Here is a 21,371-nt window from a genome sequence, read left to right as displayed (position 1 = left end):
GGGTCTATTTTAAGCAAAATCTGTCAATCAAATGAGAAAGAACCTGAAGAATCCTAATTCCTCTAGAAAAACCAGATGTCTAAATAAAACCTACAGACTAATTTTGCTCCCAGTTTCTTTGGCCAAGTATTTCCTCCACTTTTAATTTAACCCCTGTGCTTCTTTATTGCAGCACATCACTTGGTGCTACGTGTAAACTCAGTTGCTTTTTAAAATATATTGACATTAAATGAGACGTGCCAAGTATGGGGCTCTGCTGCTGTGAGCGGTGTATGAAGCCACTGCCAGCCAATTAAACCCCCAGGGATGAGTTTTCACTCTCACTTCTCCTCCTCCTTTAAAGTAAAAATAGAGGTGGGATTTTTTTTTCTCTTCTCTGTGTTATCTTTTATTTCACTGCCAATTGATTTGATGACTAAAAAGAATGTATATTGTTCAGTTCCATATTTTCCCTCTGTGCCCTACTTTAGCAAGTTATTCTTGGGGTTAAAACAAGTAGTGGGCTTCAAATTTTTAATTCCATAAAAATTATGGATCCTGTTATTATGAAGTTCATGAAATACAGCATTTTCCAGCTCATCTGTACTTTTCACAGAAGCCTACAAGAAAGGATAGGGAAACTTACTTTTGTGTGCAACTGATCATACGCTGAACTGAGAAAGTCCCAAATGCTTATGAGACTCTTGCTTCCTAACTCCATGCTCTTCTGCCAAGAGATAAAAGCTCGAGCTCACCTACATTTGTAAACAGGGGCAGAGTGGAGAATGGCAGCCAAGGGCGTTAGATCTGCAATCACTTTTTACTATGCCTCCACGCACACTGGCACCCTTCTACTTTCTCTACTATGAGCTGGAGTCACCTGATGCCCAGTTCAGTGCTGCTTTTTACTTTTGAGTTGACAGCTCAAAGACAATATAGATGTTGTTCTTTCCAACTCAGGCTAGAAAATCTGGACTTTCAATAAAATCTTTGCAGTCTTCAACATATATTTTGGCAAGTAGTATAGAATCCATAGTTTAGCTATGGTGTTGCCATGCTAGATCCTTGGGATAGGTGTACTGCCCAGACTTCCCAGACAGCATTTCCCAGAAATATCGAGGTCTGTCAGGATCAGGAACAAAGTACACTTAAACTTTAAAAATGCTTTATAGCCCAAACTAACACATATTTGTATTCACCCATGTAATTGAAATCGACACTCATTTATACTGGTTAGATCAGAGTTGGTCCTATGATCTTGTAATATGAAATTATCCAATTGGTCTTGAGCTATATGATGTTGTACCATAAAATACAGAAACAGCATTGAACTGGGTGTCAGGTGACTCCAGCTCATAGGCTTTTATGAGATCTATTAATATTAAGATATGCTGTAAAAGGAATTTTTCACTATAAAAGATAACATCCTTTACACTCATAAAAAATATTAAAAGGCTTGTTCAGTGGTTCTCAGGACCCCTTTACACTCATCATGATTATTGAAGACCTTAAAGAACATTGGTTTAAGTGGATTATATCTGTCATTATTAACTGTATTTGAAATTAAAACAGAGTAATTTTTAAAATGTTTATTAACTTCTTTTAAAATAACAATAATAAGCCCACTACCAACACTAATCTAAATAACATATTTTTGAAACATAATTATTTTCTAAAACAAAAAAAAATTAGTGAGAAGGGTAGGATTGTCTGACAGGTCTGAAAAATTAATGGAACATGGTTGGATTCTCATATCTGCTTCTGTATTCAATCTGTTCCAATATGTTGTTTTGATTGACACACATGAAGAAAATCTAACCCTACACAGATAAGTATTTGGAAAATGAAAGAATAATTTGTATATTTTATAGCCTTTTCAGATAGTTGTGTATATTCTTCTTTGACTTTATACTAAACTCCACATGGTAATTCTAAGTGTTAGTTGCAATGTGGAATCTAGAATCATATTAATAAACTTTTTGTCTTTTGTAACTTGTAAGAGAACAAGATTGAAAAAGGCAAAGAACATCTTAGTATAATTTTGAAAATAGTGTTGATCTTGCAGACTCCCTGAAAGGTTCTCAGTATCCCCTAGGGTTCCCAGATCACAATTTGAGAATCACTGGTGATATGGTTTGGTTCTGTGTCCCCGCCCAAATCTTATTTTGAATTGTAATCCCCACATGTTGGAGGAGGGGCCTGGTGGGAGACGATTGGATTACAGGGGCAGCTTTCCCCCTTGCTTTTCTTGTGGTAGGGAGTGAGTTCTCACAAGAGCCAACAGTTTTAAAGTGTGGCACTTCCCCCCTCACTCACTGTCTCTCTCCTGCCACCATGTGAAGAAGGTCTTTGTTTCCCCTTCATCTTCCGCCATGATTGTAAGTCTTCTGAAGCTTCCCCAGCCATGTGGAACTGTGAGTCAATTAAACCCTTCTTCTTCATAAATTACCCAGTTCTTTTTTTTTTTTTTTTTTGAGATGGAATTTCACTCTTGTTGCCCAGGCTGGAGTGCAATGGCATGATCTCAGCTCACCCCAACCTCCGCCTCCTGGGTTCCAGCAATTTTCCTGCCTCAGCCTCCCGAATAGCTGAAATTACAGGCATGTGCCACCACGCCCAGCTAATTTTGTATTTTTAGTAGAGATGGGGTTTCTCCATGTTGGTCAGGCTGGTCTCGAGCTCCCAACCTCAGGTAATCTGCCCACCTTGGCCTCCCAAAGTGTTGGGATTACAGGTGTGAGCCACTGTGCCCGGCCAGGTAGTTCTTTATAGCAGTGTGAAAATGGACTAATACAACTGGCTTTAGTTGCATGCAATGCTGTGCTAACCACTGACAAAAGTTTAAACAAGAGAACTTCCTTACTTTTTTGAAGGTGAATCCATTTGGTGAGGATCTTTTCAAAACTCAACAAATGTACTTCTATGTTTTCTACATCTTTATAAAAAAATTCCCTAATCCCCTTCAATAGCCCCCAAAAAACCAACTATTAGTTTTATTTTAATCTAACTGGCAATGGATATACTATATAAATAACCCAGATAGAGCTGTTTTTTGCCATCTTTTGGGATCCCACCTTCTTGCTCTCTAGTATCTTGTGCTTTCACACTTGCATAAGTAATTAAAACCTGGTTACAACCACAGTGTCTAGATCATAGTTCTCTATTATTACAAGATGCTGATGTGCAATCATTTGTGAGTATATCATGTGTCTTCTTATTTTTCTACCGTTAGAATACCAAAGTTTTCTTATGAATTGGAGCAATTGCAGATTATCTCTGTATCAATGTCACTCTTCTTCACCTTTCATCCAGTGTGCTCTCTTGATTAGGAGAGAAAGGGATGGAGTAAGCTTGAGTATGCTGCTGGGAGGATGTGATGCATTGAACATCACTGATCATGAGTTTCAAAATAAGGAAAAGGTTGAGAACTATTCCTCCAGACCACCAAACTGAGGCATGAATGACTACCATCCCAGGCCAGGGTGATGAGATAAACAACTACTACTTGGTAATCAGGAGTCTGTTGTTAAACTCTTCTCTGCCTCGAGTACCATTATAAGAAATAGGACTTGGGAGACAAAAGAAACTAGGAGTCACCCACCGGCTAAGAAGCCGAGTTTTCAAGAACGTGTGATCTGCTGCAAGAACAGGGGCCTGTCACAGAGGCATGCACCAGTGCCAAGGGGGCTCAGTCACTCAGTGTGGCCTTGCTCATGTTCTTGGGTTTCTGTGGTTACTGTGAAAGAAAAGCCAATCCTAGCAGAGCTAGTTTGCTGGATGCAAAGAGGCAATTGGTGTCATCTGATAGATGTTTATGCAGAAAGGGACTGTGAACGGCAGTGAAGGTAGAAGTGAAGATGGAGAAATGATTGCCAGTTACCCTTGATGAGCAACCTTGGTTCAATGGGGGACCAGAAGTAATAGATGAATAACTTCAGAGAGGCAGCTCTCAGGTAAGCTTCTTTGATGTAGAGACAATAATATTTCACAACTACTTATTTGAGAAAAGACGGAACTCTCTATCAAACTAGGAATATTTTGTGGGAAATGAGAATGGCAATAAGAAAAGAGGCTGTGATCCTTTCTATAGTGATGAGGAAGAGAGAGTGCCTCTTTCTGCTAGTGTTGTATTGTTCTGTGCTAATGAGGACCTGGAAAAAGCTACAAATCTCACTTACCATTCTTTGAATTCTCCAGAAGTTCTCTAGCTTAGAGAACCCAATTTTAGAAGAGTTGAAAGAAGGGCGAGTGATGAGAACACACAGGAGAAAGGGCTGAGAATTTAAAAGACAGGCCGGACATGGTGGCTCACGCCTATAATACCAGCACTTTGGGAGGCTGAGGTGGGTGGATCACTTTAGCCCAGGAATTTGAGATCAGCCTGGGCAACATGGCGAAACCCTGGCTCTACAAAAATTACAAAAATTAGCCGGATGTGGTAGTGTGCACCAGTAGTCTCACCTAATTGAGAGGCTGAGGTGGGAGGATCACTTGAGCCCAGGAGGTTGAGGCTGCAGTGAGTTGAGATCGCACCACTGCACTCCAGCCTGGACAACAGAGGGAAACCCTGTCAAAAAAAAAAAAACATTAAAAAGATTTTTTGAGTACGGGCTTCACACATGTTTCATTTGTTTATTTGACTGGAGATTTCACAAGTCCCTGCTTTAACATAGCTAAGAGTCTGGTTACAGGAGCTCGAGTGATGCAGGGGAAAGAAGAAATGGACAACAAAGTAAACAACCAAGCAAAGAAATATGTAATGACAAAATGAGAAAAGGGTGGTGAAGAACGAGTGCAAGAGAATGACAGTGGAGGGAGACTAAGAACTTTAGAAAAGGGTGGTCAGGCATACCCCGTGGTGATGAGGACCTTATTGCCTCAGTAGAGACCTAGCAACTCTTCTGCTTTCCTCTCCCACTTCTAAGGACTCTGACAGTTACATGTGGCCCAGCCAGATAATCCAGGATAATCTCTTGATTTTAAGGTCAGTTGATAGCAACCTTAATTCTATTAGCAACTTTATTTCTCCTTTGTTATGTAACCCAATATATTCACTGGTTATGGGTATTGGAACTCAGACATTTTTGAAGGACTATTATTCTGCCTACCACAACTGAAAATAAAAGTGAGAAAAGAGGCCAAAGCTCTTTGTCCCTTCTGGAGTTCTTCTCTGCTCACACTTGGAGAGTCTTTTATTTTATATAACTAAATTTCTCACAAGAGCTAATATGTAGTATCTAAACCGTATAATAATTGGTAGGTTTATGTGACCTTGGACAAGAGACAAGACACTTACCTTGACTTTCCTTATCTATAATATGACAGGATTGAGGTTGATGGTCTCTCAGAACTCCCCCAGTGTTCCTAATGAGACCCTTGAAGAAACCATATCATTGTAGATTATATCCCAAAGTGCAATGTCTCATCGCCACTGGGCATGTCTACTGAACCCCCGCAAACCATGACATCCTTGTTGATAGTTTCATGGTTAAGTCACTGTTATATTTAGGATACACTACCAGCATTGATGAAATCTTTTCACCTGTCAACACATATACTTTATGGATGTATAAAACAAAACAATTCTGACTTAAACAAATATATTGACTCCCAACTTCTGCTCTGCTGATGTCATTGTACATTGCATTGTATCTTGTCCATATAGAATGGTCTGTTGCTTGTCACAGAGTTTGTTGTTGTTGTTATACGTTTTGGAAACACCCAACATTAAAATACCTTGTGTTTATAAAGCACTTTACAGCTTACAAGATGTTTTCATGTCTGTAACTGCATATGATTCTCTATAACAATGTTCCAAGATTAGCATACACTTCTTTAAAATGGGTGTATTCTATGTAGACATTTTATATGCATTCTTGTTCAGTGGTAACAGAGGTCCCAAGTAATTTGTTGGAAAACTGACTTCAAACACTGGAATGGAACACAGACAAATGTGGCAACAAAGTGATCAGACATCTTTTATATTTTAAATTGGACATCATCTTAATGAGACATATTATACTGCTTTTATCTTTACTTTTGAAAGGCAATGCAGTCATGGAATGCTCTCAGGCACTTTTCTTAATCACACTTTATTCTTTAGGCATTTTCCTGCCTTTTTATACTCTTGCTGTATGTTATCCACAATACATCTTTCTAAACATTTATTTGAATGTAGATAAAATTATACATATGCAAAATCCCAAGTTACAATATTGCCGTCACACATAAAGACATTGGAGTTGTAACTGCCTATATTAGCTTTTATATGTGGAATGGTTCTCTAAATTATTTGAAAGATTAATAATTTTTCAAAAATGATTGGAACAGCTCATTTGTCCTTCTGCCTCTCTCTTTAATTCTTAAGTCCAGATGCAAAGCAAAGAGAGACTTTTAGATGATTGTAAAGTCATTTAATTTCCAGACGTTGTCTAGTGTTTAAACACTGACATCAAAGCAAAGAGCCAATTATCAGAGTTCATTTGGTCTGAAGCCCCATTGCCTGAATTGCTATAGTTTTCCTTATGCTGAAAAGGAAATGTGTGTCACATCTTGAAGATGCAGTATATAAAATCACTTTATCTAGAGCAGTTTAACTTGAAACATGTGTTTGGGCTCAGTAACCACAAGGAGGCATTGAAGCATCTCTTCAAAATGTGAAAAGCAATTTTAATGAAGAAAAAAAAAGTTACACCTACAGTTGTTGAATTTCATATAAGCAATTATACCTGCTTGTGAGTACGCATGCTTTTTAAGTTTATGTTTTGATTCACTTTTTTTAATGACCTGAAATATCAGCAGAAAGTATTTCCGCTGTTGTTTCTTTTGTGAGAGATTTTTGGACAATAGTAATCCATATGTGTTTTCCCTTCTGCTACATTTTCAGTGGAAACGAAGGCAAACTGCAGGACTTTTATTAGTACTGACAAAGTAACTACATTAGCTCTTCTTGCCTTTAAAAGTTAAACGTTCTTTTGACTGTGAGCAGAAGTTGATTTCTTTAGTATTTGAATTATTTAAATACATATTCCTGACAGCAAGGGATTTATCTGAAATCTGTGTGTCACTTTAGAATGATTCTGGAACACATCTTCAAAATACCACATAGGAAGCTCACATTAAGAAGCCAAAACGGTATTTTTTTTAACCTGAGCATAATTTTCTTACACATCCTTGTAAACATTCATATTGCATGTCAGGAATTTTCTCCATGTTTTGTCATCTTGATTCTTAGCAGCCTTGTTGGTACTGAAAAATGTGAACCCCTCTGTTACAGACTATGTTGCTTAGCACATCTTCCAGAATAATGTTTAATTCCCCCCGAGAAACAAGCACCTCATTCTTCGGGATTGGGTTATTTCTGTAAGGTGCTTCAGAGAAAATTTTTTCCTGGAAATAAGGACTGTGACATTTTGAAATTCTCTTGTGCCATTTTGCTATATTGACTTGCTCTTTCTGGGTTTTGACACCTTGTTTGCCTTTTAGGGTATTCCCAGCCTGTGAGAGAACATATTGCCGATTTCAACACACAGCAGAACGTGCAGCTGGGGAGGCTGTGTGACATCTTAGGTACAGTAAATAGTTTTACACAAATGACTCTTTGGAATGTTTATCAGTGGATGCTGATAGAATGTGTTTTTTTGTTTGTTTGTTTGTTTGTTTTTGCTTATTGTTTTCCTCTACAAGGAAAAAGCTCAGATGTTTAATCTACTTACAGGGCAATTAAATGTTTTATTTTAAAAAACAGATTTGTAGTAAAATCAACTTGAATAAAAAATGACATTTTAACCAATTTACTTGGGCAGTTTTCTAGATTCTCTTTGCCGCAGGTTTGAATCAGAATTTCTCTCCTATAAACCAAAATCTTCTTTATTTACTTAATCTTGCAGTGAGTGAAGTCAATATTTTACATTTGTGTCAGTATTGTCTCTTATAGTATCTGGGGAATGAGTGAAAGGTGGTATCAGAAATGAAGCATTGTGTTTTCATAAGAAGAAAAAGGGGAAAATTAAGATAGACTTTTAAAAGAAGCTTTTATTTAAATATAGACCAGCTTGTTATTAGAAAACGTGAAGTGCTTAATGGAGGGAATTTTTAGAAATACAGACCTTGATTGAGTGATGTATACATCTTTGTAAAAGTCAAGTTCTGATACTGGTTTGGTCAGTTCTTAATCAGACACCCATCTGGAACCAGGAGAGAAGGATGCCTGAATGTGATAGCTTTGGTTGACACTGTTCAAGGCCCGGGTTCAGATTAGGCTCTAAGAATATAGATTGCAAAAGCTAAGCAATAACATTGAATCTGTTTGTGAGATACTTGCCACGAATTCAAGGTTACACAAAAATTAGATTTTTATTAGTTATCAAATAAGAACTTGTTTGTTTTGTTAAAATACAATTTCTTTGGCCCTTATTTAAGAAAAACAAGGAAGAATTTTAAATGATCAAGGACCAACTTAGCTGGCTCCCTGGAATGACATACTTTACATGATTCATATATATTTCAGCATCATTATTATTTTATAAATGCCATTTGGTAGCAAAAAGTACATCAGTACTAGAAATTTACAGTGTCCTAAAATAATAATCGTGATTGCTTTAATCTATTATCTAGGCACTAAGATTGTTTTTCAGCATTACAAAAAAAAATTTTAATGACTTAAGATTGATTTGTTAGTGCTAAGCTATTGCAACTAAAAACCTGACTGGATGAAAACCACTGAAGTGCAGCAGAGGGCAGACTTTCCTCTAATTTATTTGAATTAATTTTTTTCTTCAGCTTTTTATATCCCTTTCTATATATAGTATAAGCCATCACCAAATAATTTCTTTATAAAAGATTCTCATTATTGGAAAAGACTTGAAAGTATTAGGCTTCTATTTTAAACAACTCAATAATTCAGTCTGTCTCTACCTGCAATGGAATATTTTGCTTATATGAACATTTCTGAGAGATTATGAACCAAATGCCTTTTTCTTGGTATATAGTCTTCATGATATAGCGATGCAATCATAAAATGTCTTCAAGAGGAGTAATGAAAGTTTAGAAATAGTAGTTAGATGAAAAAAAGTACTTTCTTGTGAAATAAAGATGTAAAGAAAATAGAAAAATAAGTAATAATTTTATGGAAGAATACATCATTATCCCTTATGGTTTTTCTTCTTATTTGGGGGAAACAAAGATAATCCAGTAACACTGGTAAGGCTTGTCACTAGATATTGGCTGTGAATTCATGGTTGTCAGGTGCAGACCCCAATGGCTAGTATTTTCAGTTCCTAGATGAGTTCAGCAAGAAAGTGACTGATTACTGACCAGCAATCAAAGAAAGTTTCATCTTCATATCAGTTCGTTTCCAAAATTACCTGTCAGTTAATTTTGAACATGTGTAAAATTAACACATGATAAAACCCACTAATACTGAATCTTAGAGTTAGTGATATGTATTTCTTTGCCAGAAATGAACAGGAAAGGTGAAATTGGCAACATGATTCCTGTTATCATTTGTAACCTAGAAATTTTCTTCCCAAGAAAAAAATTATTTTTCATCTGCTACAGTCTGTAAGCTATTTTTGTTGTTTTTCTGCCCTATTCTTTCATACTTAAAAAAAAACTGGGCCAGGCGCGGTGGCACACGCTTGTAATCCCAGCACTTTGGGAGGCCGAGGCGGGCGGATCACGAGGTCAGGAGATCGAGACCACGGTGAAATCCCGTCTCTACTAAAAATACAAAGAAATTAGCCGGGCGTGGTGGCGGGTGCCTGTAGTCCCAGCTACTCGGAGAGGCTGAGGCAGGAGAATGGCGTGAACCCGGGAGGCGGAGCTTGCAGTGAGCCGAGATCGCGCCACTGCACTCCAGCCTGGGTGACAGAGCGAGACTCTGTCTCAAAAAAAAAAAAAAAAAAAAACCTCATTAGTTTGATTTTTAAAACCTCTACCGTAATTTGGTTAGACGCTAGACTCTTCTTCAAAACATAAGACTTAAGATGACTAATTTGATGATTCAGCAATTGGATGCAAGTTATTTACTTACTGCCTCCTCGGTTAATTTATTTTGAGGTTTATGCTTCAAAATTAAATGGGAGCCACCTAAATATTCACATGTATGGAGCACCTGCTCTGGGCCTAGCACTGGGCCACTTCAGAAAACACCCCCTCTAGGTCTCTAGAGAGAGAGATTTCTCTTGTATGCCCTGCGTCTAGGCGTAAAAGACCTTCTCAACTTTATGAATCTCTCCATAATCCCTTCAGTCAGTCCACAGGTGTATATTGAGTGACTCCTGCATACTCCACACTGTGCCAGGGCTTAGGGGAATATAAGAAATAGTACAAACATTGCCTTTAAGGAGCTTGGAAAGACAAGATTAATAGATTGGAAACAATAGGATAGAACCACAGAGAACACTACTTCATGTTAAATCTTGAGGCACTGATCAAAAGGAACGTAGGTATGGGGGCAGCTGGGGAGTCACTGTTGGCCAGCCTAGTCAGAGTGGGCCAGGAGCACATTCACACACCTGTGCTGTTTCTTGAGCACTTACTATGTGCCAGATGCTGCACCAGATACTTTCTATTATCTTCACTCATTTAATAGTGTCTAAAACTCTATGCCCCAGGTGGTTTTGTTCCCCTTTTTACAGATGAAGAAATGAATGCTTAGAAAGGTTAAATAACTAGAATTTAATCAGTCTATGCTCTGTATATATACTCTGCCAAACTGATCAGAGGAGTCTTAAGATCCCCTCTTTGCCCTACTTGCCTAAGAAAACGTTTACAGTGCTCCCTCCTCTGAACTTCTCTAAGTACCTGGTCTGCATGCTTCATCGTGCCCACAATGATTGCTGTATTTCCCTCCACATTTAGCCAAGGGCTTTGCCCCTACAGATCAGTCAGCTATTTTGTGAATGAATGGATGAACAAATGAATGACTTCATTGACTGCTGATTTCCTATTCATACTCCCTGAAATATTCTGCAGCATGGAGTGGATACTCTCATTTCACTATTCCATTTGGATGGGATATTTAATTAGGGTTTCTTGCTATGTTATATGTAAGAAGCACATCTTAAGAAGGAGAAAAGTTAAATTAAGACGATGTTTCCTTTAAACCAAGAATCACTAGACCTGCTATTTAAGTAATATACTCCTCTTTGGGAATCAAGCAAGGGAAAGGCTGGTTTCCTGAAATAATTATTGCTGTAATTATAATCAGACCATTTATTTCAACAGGACATTCCCTGAATTGACCCTATCAAGTCCATACAGAATAAGAAATTGCAATTTCATCAGCTTTGTAAAGTTAATAGCTCTGTTTTATAATTTACTGAAGTTAATGGAATAAATTTTTAAAGCAGTATGCGATTCCCATTGATGTTAATGGGAGTCGTGTGGCTAAATCCCTATGTATTATTTGAAAGTACATTTCCAAGGTATCTCACAGCCCTCCTTCTGAAGGAATCATTGCATCTGTTTCGTTGGTGGTGGTGTTATTTATATTTTCTTTAGAGAAATGCTGAACTGTAAAAAAGCCAGTTAGATTGCTCAGATAGTACAAAACCGATCTAAATTAACCTTAATGTGGGTTTTGGACATCCTCTTTATTTTAAACTGCACAACATCAGTCGGATGCCAGAGTTCATAATGTCATTTACTTTCACACCAGTAATTAACATTGTGCCTGTTGTTTTTAGATGCCAATGTGAACGTCATCTACATCTGCTCCCATCATATGAATGACGAGTTAGTGCTGTATTACAAAAAAATCCTAAGTCTACATGCAGCCGTCAAATCAGGGAACCTAGAGGACAGAAGTGACCTGCAGGACAGGTTCAAAATTATCACCCCTGAAGCTGTAAACATCTTCCCTGTGAGTTTGTCTTCTAATTACTGTGGTTTCAGGGATGCAGTAAAATTAAATTGGAAATTTTATAACTTGCAATGCTCTAGTACACATCAGTGAAATATTACTGCAAGTTTAACAGCTTTACTGATTAGACTACTAGTTGGTCTGTAGGAAATAAATATTCCAGTTTAACTTTCAGACTTAGTGGAGCTACTCCTACCTAGTTTCTCTGTAGTTGTAGCCTAATTCCAGTTACTAGGTGGTACCATCAAGTAGGTGGATTTATAACGTGTACCATTCCTTTTTCTTAATTCTGTGTGGAGGACACTGAGGCAGAGAAAGGCTGGGCCTGCCCACAGTCACAAAACTAGTTAGGAGCACAACTAGACCAGGCCCTCTCTTTTCTGATCCACACAGGTACTCCATGTTTTTTCCCCTGAGGGGAATTTGGCTTGATTTACCATATCAGATGGTTCCTAATGAACAATGTTCAGGTTTTTTTTTAATTGTGCTGATTTTTTAGTGAATGGAATGAATTCTGAGTGGAATCCTATTCCTAGACAAGAGCCATTGGGAAATTCATGGAATGATAAAGGCAGCATTCTAGAATAAGGCAGTACAAAAGATGGCATAAAACGAATTTCCCTACACTTTAACCAGACTTTTAACTCTCCATGTTAACCAGCCAACAGTTTAATACCTAATGGACTATGCATTTTTGAGGAGACTTTTTTTGGTGTAATTAAAGATAGCTGTCTTCATTTACAATTGAAATGCACCAAAGTCAACTGTCTCTCTATTGCCAAAGTGATTGCATGCTATACATAGGGAACATCTATGTGTTAGGTGACTACCCATTAACACTTCAGATGTACCATGATTTGACCAAAAAAAAAAAAAAAATGGGGGTGGGGGAGGGACCTAAGGAAAGGCCTGCCAGGACTGGGGAGAGTTTCGATCGCATTTCTACTTTGCTGGTATACTCAGTGAATTGTTGTCAGGGTTTATTCTTTTCTACCAAAATGAAGATTTTATTTTTTCATAACTGGACGCCTCAGTATTCCCCTAAAAACTCTGCTCAGTTTTGTTTCATTGGCACTTTTGGCTGTGAAAGAGGAAGGCAAGGACAGGGGCTGGGGAAGCAAAAGAAAGGACAAGTGACAAATCACTGCCGTTTATGTACATTCTTGGGAACCTTCCAGTATCCTCCACGAATGTAAGAATTTCTCTGGTGCTTCCTAATTATTGCTTGGCCTCAGTGACATAGTTACTACGGACATTAGGGTGCAAGGAAGAAAAAGAACTACCATTAGTGTTTAGTTAAATTCCTGATTTTCTCCAGCCAGAAAATTGATCTAATGGCTGCTAACTGCTAGTAAGGAGTTTCTGCACATCTGAAATGCCCATATACATTAAAGAGGCATAGAATGGGGAAGGGGCACTAGACTGGGGAGAAAAAAAGTGAGAAAACCAACATTTTTCAAATTCTTAGCATACAGTTTCTTTTTTTTTTTTTTTGAGACGGAGTCTCACTCTGTCGCCCAGGCTGGAATGCAGTGGTGCGATCTCAGCTGACTGCAACCTCCGCCTTCCAGGTTCAAGTGATTCTCCTGCCTCAGCCTCCCGAGTAGCTGGGATTACAGGTGTGTGCTACCACACCCAGCTAATTTTTGTACTTTTAGTAGAGACTGGGTTTCATTATGTTGGCCAGGCTGGTCTCGAACTCCTGACCTCAAGTGATCCACCTGCCTTGGCCTCCCAAAGTGCTGGGGTTACAGGTGTGAGCCACTGCACCCAGCCCAGTTTCTCATTTGATTCTCAGAAGAATGCATCAAGATGGAAAGATAGCTCTTTTTATCAATCTCCGTTTATGGCTGAGGAAACCAAGACTCATTTTCTAGTCCAAGGTTACTAGTAAGGCCAGAGTGTGAACCAAAATCTCTCTACCCCAAGCAGTATCATGAGTTGGAATGACTGCCTTGCTCCTGGATGTCCTGTGGCCTTGGGCAAGCCCCCTTACCTCTCTGTTCCTCTGGTACTCATCTATAAAATGAGATCCTGGATTAGATCATTTCAGAGTCATCTTCAACTCTATCATCCTATGACCTGAGAACCATACCCTTGCTAGTCCACTCTGGCTTCTAAGCAGGAGACAGGCACTCACAGATGCACATAGTATAGGTTTACATCTTTGTGAGTAGAAACAAGTAGGCAAGGTTTTAAGTACTTAATAGTTCTCCTCATAGCTCAAGTTTAAATTATTTGAGTAATTACTCATAAGCAATCAACTTTTTAAAAATGCAAAAATTAAATTCTCACTTTCAAATCAGTTATTGTTCATGTCTGGTGATTGCTTTATTTGTTTTTAATGGGTTTGAGAGATTGTATCAGTGCTGATTTTCATTTAAATGGATGGCTATGAGATTTTTTAAAGCATGCCAAAAATCTGTTTGTACATCTCTCCAAGTTACTATATGATTCTTGAATTTGTAATGGTAAAATGTGCTCTTTATAAAAGTCATTATGTCTATTTTTAGACATTTCAGTGTTTATGAAGACATCCTAAACAACTACCTTTTATCTCAGGTCAAAAAAAAATCAATGGGGATAAATTAAATGTAGCCATAATTCAATGGAACTAGAAACATTTTAGATTTTGTCATCTGTGTTAATCCACTGCCTGGATCTGATGATACTGATGTTCTCCAAATGGTCATACAAGACCTGTGATTAGTGATACATCCTTTGCCATCACTCATTCACATTTAAATCTTTATTAAACACATATTGAACACAATACTGTGGCAGCATCTTGCCTGGAGTCTAGGGCATGCCTGCAGATGACTATAATACAGAGTTGGGTAGAGTACTTGCCAATAGAAACAAGCAAACCTAGAGGAGACAGAACTGCATCCTGGCTGGAAATGTGCTCAGAATGTTAACATTAGGTTCTATTGCTGCATCTGCCATCCCCCTTCACATCTCAAATACCCACCAGATCTTTACTACTCGCTCGATAAAATGGGGAACTTGTGGCAGCAGTGGCATGCCAACTGTGTTAATGGGGTTTGAATCCTGCCTCTGCTGTTTACTAGCTGTGTGACTTTGAGCAAATCACTTGAGGCTCAATTTCCCCATCTCCAAAATAGGGATAGTTAATTGATTCAATGTCATGTGGATCAAATGAGAGATCACATGTCAAAGGCTTTGATCTTGTGAACTTACCATGAAAAGAATGCTGCCTTGGAATCCTCTTCTGGGTGCCCTGAAAAGCTCACCACGGACATTGTAACTCAAGTCACCTATTCAGTTCATTTTTTGTACATGTCTTCATTGGAATAATTTATGGGAAAAAGAAAAGAATGAAATAAACAAGAAAGAAAGACAGTGACTAACCAGATGGGAAAGACAAACCTGCCAGGTGCTATCACTGGCCATTGTGAAATGGAACATTGGGTTTCCTAGAACTGCATTCTCAGAAGTATGTTTTTTAAATGGATTTAAGGCCAGGTGCAGTGGCTCACACCTGTAATCTCAGCATTTTGGGAGGCCAAGGCAGGTGGATCGCCTGAGCTCAGGAGTTTGCGACCAGCCTGCGCAACATGACAAAACTCAGTCTCTACAAAAAATACAAAAATTAGCTGGGCATGGTGGCATGCACCTATAGTCCCAGCTGCTTGAGGGGCTAAGATGGGAGGATCGCTTGAGCCTGGGAGGTCAAGGCTGCAGGGAGCCGTGTTTGCACCACTGCACTCCAGCCTGGGTGACAGAGTGAAACTCTGTCCCTGCTTCCACAAAAAAAAAAAAAAAAAAGGATTTCAAATTATGGTAGAAAAGGCATATTGCGTAGATCTGAGGAACTTGGAATAGAACACCTAATCTGGAGGAAGGGCTTAACAGGGGAAATCATGTAAATCCTCTTCTCAGAGGAGCTCTGTTTTTTGCCTTTTAAAATTGTGGTAAAATATATATAACACAAAATTTACCATTTTAACCATTTTTAAGTGTACAGTTTAGTGGCATTAAGTACATTCACATTGTTGTACAACCATTACCACTATCAATTTCAGAACTTTTTATCATCCCAAGAAGAAACTCTGTACCCATTAAGCAATAAGTCCAAAAGAGCTCTTGTTTTAAAGGGAAAGTTATTTCAGAGCTAGAGGCTTCTAATCCAACCCCTCATTTGAATATGAGAAACTGAGACTCAGAAAGGTTGAGTTTTCTAAATCACCTAGCAAATTACAAATTCAGGGCTGAAATGCAGGTGTTCTCCCCAGTCCAGTTCTCTTTCTCCCATACTCAGGAGTTATACTCTCTGACAATTTGCAAACTGGTGCATCTGATATTCCTTGAAACAATCACTTAGCATTTCTCCATATTTTTGTGCTGCAGTGAGTAGATAATTTTTCACTAGAATTGGGGTAGTAGATGCTGGTCTATAAAATCCCTTCAACTCCCTTGAGACCCTGGCACTTTTACATTATATTATTTGCATAACATTTTAATAACTTTATTTTTATTTTTATTTTTTTTTGAGACAGAGTCTTATTGTGTCACCCAGGCCGGAGTGCAGTGGCATGATCTCGGTTCGCTGCAGCCTTGACCTCCCTGGCTCAAGCGATTCTCCTGCCTCAGGCTTTTAGTAGCTGGGACCACAGGTGTGTACCACCACATACCTGGCTAATTTTTTTGTAGATAGGTGGTTTTGCCACGTTGCCCAGGCTGGTCTGAAAGTCTTGGGCTCAAGTGATCTGCCCGCCATGGCCTCCCAAAGTACTGGGATTACAGGTATGAGCCACGGCGCCTAGCCTGACTTTATTTTTAAGAGGGTTTTCTCTGTAATAATAACTATTACCATTTGTTGAGTATCAATGCTGTGTATTATACTAGGTATTTTACATTTGTGATCTTATTTTAAAAGCCTTAGAGCAACCCCAGCAAATCGGTAATTTTTAGTCTTATTTAACAGGTGAAGAAACAGGCTCAGGGGGTCTAAGTTACTTGCCTACATTAATGGAGCGTATAAGTGATAGAGCTAGATTCAAAGCCAGACCTGTTTCACTCCAAAGCCCCATCACTTTCCTGTGTGCCACGCTGCCCTCTTCTCTAGATGGAGGAAAACAATCTTGGATTATTTTATTCTATCCTTAGGTAATGTCTTTCCCATGCCCATCTTCACCTGATAAAATCCCACCCATCCTTCAGAATTCACCTCAACCCCAACCTCTTTCATAATAATAGTACTAGCTAACATTCATTAAGTCTTTATTATATCCAAGGCACTATTATAAGTGCTTTACATACATTATCTCATTTAATCCTTACAGCATCCTTATGAGGTAGATACTGTTATTACACTCATTTTACAGATGAGGAAACAGAGGCACAAGGAGAATGTGTATTTGCCTTTTCAGCGCTCCCCACCAGCATGCCTCTCGAGGACTCGGCAGATCCTTATGGCCCTTCTCCGCCCCACTCAGTTATGTGTTAACTGTTATTGGTGTCCTCACCCCTCGAAAGCAGAAACGTGGTTGTGTTAGTTTTGATGTATGCTGTTTCCTCTGCCCCCATTAGACTAGCTAGAATTATTTATTTAATTGAATGAGACAGTCATATGTATTGCTGAGCTGGGTCTAACTAGTCAAAAATAAAACAAAAAGAGTTTTTCACTGAAAAATGAATTTGAGTCTTGCTGAAATTTTCAATTATTTTCTATTTGTGAATCCTTTCCAGAGTTGTTGCCTAGAACCATGATAATCATTATAAAAGTGCGTATTATCTGAAGCAGATTTAGCGGTAGAATTTTGGAAGGAGGGTGTCGAGTCAAGTGCCTTTTTCCTACTCAAGCATTTAAAGAGTTGCCAGAGTAGGAATCTATATAGTAAAGAATGTTATGGGGCTTTTTTCTTCATTTTTTGTATTGATTTTCCAGACACTTTAGTGTTAAACCATGCCAGAAGTGTTGCAGAGATGAATCACTATTACCCAAAGGCCGCCAGCCTCTTTTCCTTCTGACAGAAGGATAATTCCATGTGGATCAAATAAATACAGATGTGTAGTAATTAGTTCTATTCCCAGTGAGCCTATTTCCAAAACACTAAAGATGTGAGCGATTATGGAACCTTACCCCAACAGCTTTTATCAATTTAAACTGCTAAACAACAGGATAGGTCATAACCCAGCCTGCTATTAATAATGTATTTATTATGTGCAACATTATAAATTAGGTGTATGGACTAGAAAAAAGGACACCTTTTAACAAGAATAATATGATCTTCCCCCAGAAGCATCATATGTGCCTGGCCACTCACCTGATGTACAGTCCCAAGGCAATCAAAAGAATAAAAAATCTCATCCGAGGAACAGAGGCCTACATCGTCAGCGGGCTCCTCCACAGAGATGATTTAGCTGTGGCCGATATGTTAGACATACCCATCCTGGGCTCTGAGCCTGAACTAGCTCATCTTTATAGTACCAAATCTGGAAGTAAACGTGTCTTTGACAGTGCCAATGTGGCAGTTCCTCCTGGAATATATGACATTTATAGTCAGCAACAGGTATGTGGGGTGGACAAGTGAAGCTCTGTTCAAATGTTTGAAACATCCTCTTGATCTTGGACAATTTCCAAGTCTTCTGGAGCCAGACCTACCCAATGAAGAATAGGTGGAATATTTGAGTTGATTTGAGGGAATCTACTTTATTTATTTATTTATTTATTTTTGAGATGGAGTCTCACTCTGTCATCCAGGCTGGAGTGCAGTGGTGTGATCTTGGCTCACTGTAACCTCCACCTCCCAGATTCAGTGACTTCCAGCTAATTTTTGTATTTTTAGTAGAGATGGGGTTTCACCCTGTTGGTCAGGCTGGTCTCGAACTCCTGACCTCTAGTGATCTGCCCACCTCAGCCTCCCAAAGTGCTGGGATTACCAGCATGAGCCACTACGCCTGGCCTGAGGGAATCTACTTTAGAACTTTGTGTTTTAAAGTATTTTCCTGTTAGTCTTGCAGAAATTGCTGGAATTTCCAAACTATTTACTCATTTGGAATAAGCACTGTTAAAATGTATATATCATTTGGACTAATCTGCTATCAATATTTAATGCTTTAACATGGATTAATTCATCATCATATCAGCTTGCCAGTCATTAAATAGGATCCTAAGAAATAGGAGAGTCAGTTTTCGCTAAAAGCAGTGGGTTTGGAAAACTCCAGTGAGTGAGCCTCCCCACTGGGTCAGATTGCAGAGGGCCTGTGAACAGAGGGCTGCAGACTTCCTTCGTTCTTCAGGAAGCGATCGAAAGGGAGGAGGGGAAAGATCTCAGAAAGGGGAAGTAAGACAGCTCCAGGAATAAAACTGGGGAAGTAAGACAGCTCCAGGAATAAAACTGTCTGTTTTGGTTTTGCCTTGGACCAAGTGTGTGGCTATGCATACTTCCAGCAGATAGTCAGGGTCTAAAACACTGGGAGAAATGTATTAGCCACTAGAAATGTTTTCTCTTTGAGTTAGCCCTGGCAGGTGTTCTCCCATTTAATTGCCATCTGTTTTCATAATAGAGAAAATTAAAACACAAATGGCTGTTAACATTTCCTAACCTCTGTTTCAGTACACCTCTTGACCATTATTCTGAGCCAATCACAAATTATCCCCCCTACCCACTTGTTGGGAAACCAGAGAACCATGCCCAATGAGTCAGTTTGTGAGGGACGATATTTAGGGATCCCCTCCTACTCTCAGTTGCCTGATCATGATGCTCTGCACCTCACAGCCACTGAGCTCAAAAATCTAGCCTTTCAACAAATCATACTTTGCAGAGATTAGTTTGAAGATACTATTAGCTTATTAAATTGCCAGCAAGTATTTCACTCTTGTTAGAGTATTCTTGGGCAATGTTCATGGGCTCATGAAGGAGGTTTCTCTTAACGGTATCACAACCTAGGAAAGTCGCAGGCAATTTTAGTAGGAGTGGAATACAGAGGCTCCTCCTGAGCTGTTGTGTCACTTCCATTGTCATTAGCCACCACTGGAATTTGAAGATAACAAGGTAGATTGCTTGACTCTGCTTCGCAGCAGAATATCTGGCTGTTACAAGCAAAATAAATTTTTAAATGATATTATTGCACACATGTACTACACATTAAACAACCTTCAAAACTTTAACATGTATGTGCAATATTTATATTGAGTCTTGCCTTCATCTTCACTGAGGAAATCTCAGGCAATCTTTGCTATGAAATATTTCAGAACCGCATATGTTGATTGTAGTTAAAGATGCAGGCACATTTAATGCAGTAAAATCTCCCTCTAGTGCTAGTATTCAGAAGTATAACTAAAAACCTCCTTAGAGACACATCAAATTTGAGAGACGTCATTTGACCTATGGTATGTGCAAAGTGTACAACAATAAACCAATATTTCACTGAGTTCTACTCTACTTGTTTAGAAAACATACATCTGAGGTCATCAAGAATTAAAATACTCCACTGAGATTTTTCCAGATAGTGACTACCCTATCTAATCTATCTGAGCATGTCAGCATTTTGAATCTGCAGATGGGGATGAATCAATAACACTGACTTTTTACCCATGTGCATCATAAACTTAAAGCTGGTGAAAGAAAACTGCGATTATTTTAACTTAGGTTATTAAGTATTTCTGACTTTCAGTTGGACTTTAGCAGTAATTATTTTTCTGCTCTTTACCAGGATAAAACGAATCACAGCTAAAAAAATTTATTACATCTTTTGAACAGATAGACTCAAACAGAAAAATGATAAATATTCGGAAATAGCATGAAGTCGTTTTGTTTAGGATTAATTTGTTTAAATCTAGAATGAACACAGTGAGCATTTCCTGTTTTGATCCATAAAGTAACTGTGAAATTTCTCTTTCTGGAACATGCTCCATGGGAAATATTGACAGCTTTGGTTAAATAATCAAAAATAGCGATGCTATTTTAAAGCACTGTTCAATTTTCACTTAAAGATAGCACATAATTCTTTCCAGTGGTGCAGTCTTTACAATACTATTGATCCTTTTCATTACTGTAGGGGATCCATCAACAGATGCCCATTTATAGGATTCTCAGAAGCAACAAATAATAGGATTTGGAAGAAATAGATAATAATTCTGTTAGTAGTCGAAACCTCAATATATCTAAATATGTAATTTTTAAAAATCTATGCCAGAACACCTTTCCTTACACTAGCAAAAGAATTTTATCTGATGTTAACAGGCCAAAGACCATTTCTACTTCTGCAAAGTGTGATCATAATACAGCAAAATATGATTAAATATAAAATCTATATTCTCAACACATTAGAGAAATAAGGAAACAACTTTGGAAGGCATATTTAAAAAACCTTCCTAGGCTGTGTTCATCACCATATGATTTGTAGACCAGAGTTCTGTCATTTAAACACCCAAATCATCAATAAACACTACTTGATAATTAGGGAGCTAAGATAATTTTAATTTCACCCTCACTGAATACCCCATAGTTGTATGAGGTTTCCAGAGAACCCGAGTATGGCCATTTTGCTGTCTCTT

At 38.4% G+C, this 21,371-nt stretch overlaps 1 protein-coding gene across 9 annotated transcripts in view; it reads left to right on the top strand.

Annotated features, from left to right (window-relative positions):
- Positions 1-21,371, top strand: part of IQCH (IQ motif containing H) — a 257,935-nt gene that overhangs the window by 140,843 nt on the left and 95,721 nt on the right. For all 9 annotated transcript variants that reach the window (XR_009209572.1, XM_058427228.1, XM_058427227.1 and 6 more), the window contains 3 exons: positions 7,465-7,548; positions 11,670-11,845; positions 18,109-18,381. Coding sequence is in view for 8 of the 9 variants with exons in the window: in XM_058427228.1 (XP_058283211.1) it covers positions 7,465-7,548; positions 11,670-11,845; positions 18,109-18,381 (533 nt within the window). In the remaining variant the exon portion in view is untranslated. The remainder of the gene's footprint in view (positions 1-7,464; positions 7,549-11,669; positions 11,846-18,108; positions 18,382-21,371) is intronic.

This window comes from Hylobates moloch, unplaced genomic scaffold (genome assembly GCF_009828535.3).
Source record: "Hylobates moloch isolate HMO894 unplaced genomic scaffold, HMol_V3 SCAFFOLD_14, whole genome shotgun sequence".
Taxonomy (NCBI): Eukaryota; Metazoa; Chordata; class Mammalia; order Primates; family Hylobatidae; genus Hylobates; species Hylobates moloch.
This window is presented reverse-complemented; position numbering and strand designations above follow the sequence as displayed.